General features: G+C 37.3%; 1 protein-coding gene across 1 annotated transcript in view; it reads left to right on the forward strand.

The window, feature by feature from the left end:
* LOC105308935 (olfactory receptor 11H4) overlaps window positions 1-760 on the forward strand; it is a 2349-nt gene extending 1589 nt beyond the window's left edge. Inside the window, exon 2 of the mRNA XM_011385011.1 lies at window positions 34-760. Coding sequence (XP_011383313.1) covers window positions 34-708 — 675 coding nt within the window. The 3' untranslated portion in view covers window positions 709-760. The remainder of the gene's footprint in view (window positions 1-33) is intronic.
* The last annotated feature ends 1820 nt before the right edge of the window (window positions 761-2580 follow it).

Consider the following 2580-nt stretch of genomic DNA (forward strand, 5'->3'; position numbering starts at 1 on the left):
AACATGCTAGCCAACATTCTCTCCAAAACCAAGGTTATATCATTGTATGGCTGCTTCCTCCAGTTCTACTTCTTCTTTTCCCTCGGCACAACTGAATGTCTCTTCCTGGCAATCATGGCTTACGATCGGTACCTGGCCATCTGTCACCCACTACACTACCCCACCATCATGACTGGGAAGCTCTGTAGAATGTTAGTGTCTCTCTGCTGGCTCACTGGATTCCTTGGCTACCCAATCCCTATTTTCTTCATCTCTCAACTCCCCTTCTGTGGACCCAATATCATTGATCACTTCCTCTGTGACATGGACCCACTGATGGCTCTGTCCTGTGCTCCAGCTCCCATTACTGAACTTATTTTCTATACTGAGAGCTCTCTTGTCCTCTTTTTCACTATTACATACATTTTTCGATCCTATACCCTGTTACTCAGAGCTGTTTTGCAGGTCCCTTCTGCGGCTGGCCGGAGAAAGGCCTTTTCTACCTGTGGATCTCATTTAGTTGTGGTGTGTCTTTTCTATGGGACAGTCATGGTAATGTATGTGAGCCCTACATATGGCATCACTACTTTGATGCAGAAGATCCTCACACTGGTATATTCAGTAATGACTCCTCTCTTTAATCCCCTCATCTATAGTCTTCGTAATAGGGACATGAAACTTGCTCTGAGAAGTGTCCTGTTCAGAATCAGAATTAGTCAAAATTTGTGAGTCAATGATGTGCCACACTTCCAGGTTCTAATAAAGAATAAGGTGGAGAAGTATAAGTACTTCCAATGGTCTTTTAGCCCTCACTCTGAGTATTTGGAGGATATATTTTCCCCCCACCCCCAGTAGTGATACCTAAACTGACCACTGAAGCTTTAATTCCCTGGACTTCAACATGCAGTGTAATTTTTTTTTAATTATACTTATTGTAATGTTAAAATGAGATTCCTATATGAAAAAAGTTTGACTTTTCTGAAAGATGTATCATTGGTTTTCAAATAAGTCTAATGACCTTTACCAAATACACGTATCCCCCACCATCCGAAAGTAGAGTGCTCCTATGAAACCTTTTATAAGCCAATATGGCAAAGGTAAGAAGCAATTACAATTGTATTAAAAGCAAAAATTCTCTTCAGATTTCTTTCGGTTAGCAAAAACAGGTGTAACATAGGTCTTTCATAAAAGTGAAGTGGAGTAACAAAAACTTTTGAAAAGCGGGCAATACCTGTAATTAAAGGTCTAGTCACTTTTTTAAAACAGTTTTATTTAGGTATGATTGATATACAAAAAGACCACCCATTTTTAATGCATAATGAAGGGGTAGTGACTCTTAACTAGCCAGGAGACCTTTCTATAATTTTTAACAGACATACCTTTCTTATACCTAGTCTAACAGCATTATCTAAGCACACTTTCTCTCTATTAAAAGAAAAAAAATTAAAATTAAAAAACCTCTCTTGACCAGGAGGAACTCTTTCAAAAAATATTCTTAGAGATATAGTTCCTTTGAGGTAACTATATCTAGTCAGTTATAGTCGCCTCAATCCTAGTCAGGCTAGTCGCTTAACTACTCCACTCTGCATCATCTCTACTCCTTTGCTTAGGCCGCTCTTTAAACCTGGCGAGCCTCACTTCATCTTCTGTTATGAACTTGAGAAAGATATTTAACATTTAGATTCTTAAGGACTTATTTTGTAAAATCAATATATAAGATAATATCTTGTAACAGTATCATAAGGATTAAATGAAACAACTTATGTGAGAACCATACCACGGTAAAAGACACACAGGAGAGTCTCAGCACCTGTTTGTTCCCCTCTCCTTCCTATCTTCCACATCTGACCATGGATAATTTACTGATTATTCTATCAGATTTTCATTACGCTCATTATGCAAACCTTTGTTGCCAAAGAATACATACACATATGTCCACGTAACTAATGCCTTAACACGCAAACTCTGCACCATTTTACATTTTAATTTACGTTATACATTGTTAATAGTATGTGAACTTTTTCTGAGAACATAAAAAATTATTCTTTTTTCACCAAATTCTATAGCGATGCCTCCAAATTCCTTCAGATTTATTCCACTATATCAGACAAACATCATCTTCTTAGTGTACCATTTACTAAGCATTGACTTATGGGACGGCAAATCTCTTTAGTCAATAAGTCTCTATAATACCTTGGGAAAATTACGTTATTCTAATGCAGTTCTTCCTCCCAGAATTGTTCTTGAACATAAAGATATCTATTGCTTTAAAACTTTATGAACTCTTGGGAGATTGATTCTACATCTATACAACTTGTGAGAATTATGCTGATTCTTTTCTCCTCGCAGCTCTCCAAACCTACTATTGCCAAGAAGCCATCTCTAGCCTTCACAAGAGTACATACTACAAACACCAACTCAATGCCCTTCTTGGTTTAATAAGATTTTTCCTCACGATTTTAGAATAACATTCTCTAGAATTTGGAGGTTTGACTTAGGCTGCTTATTTCTTCCTAGAGACTTGGAAGATAATTAACATCAAGATAAACTGTCACACTGGTTATGTCCTTGTATATGAGCAACAGGACATCCAACAGAGGT

This window comes from Pteropus vampyrus, unplaced genomic scaffold, assembly GCF_000151845.1.
Source record: "Pteropus vampyrus isolate Shadow unplaced genomic scaffold, Pvam_2.0 Scaffold642, whole genome shotgun sequence".
In the NCBI taxonomy this organism is placed as follows: Eukaryota; Metazoa; Chordata; class Mammalia; order Chiroptera; family Pteropodidae; genus Pteropus; species Pteropus vampyrus.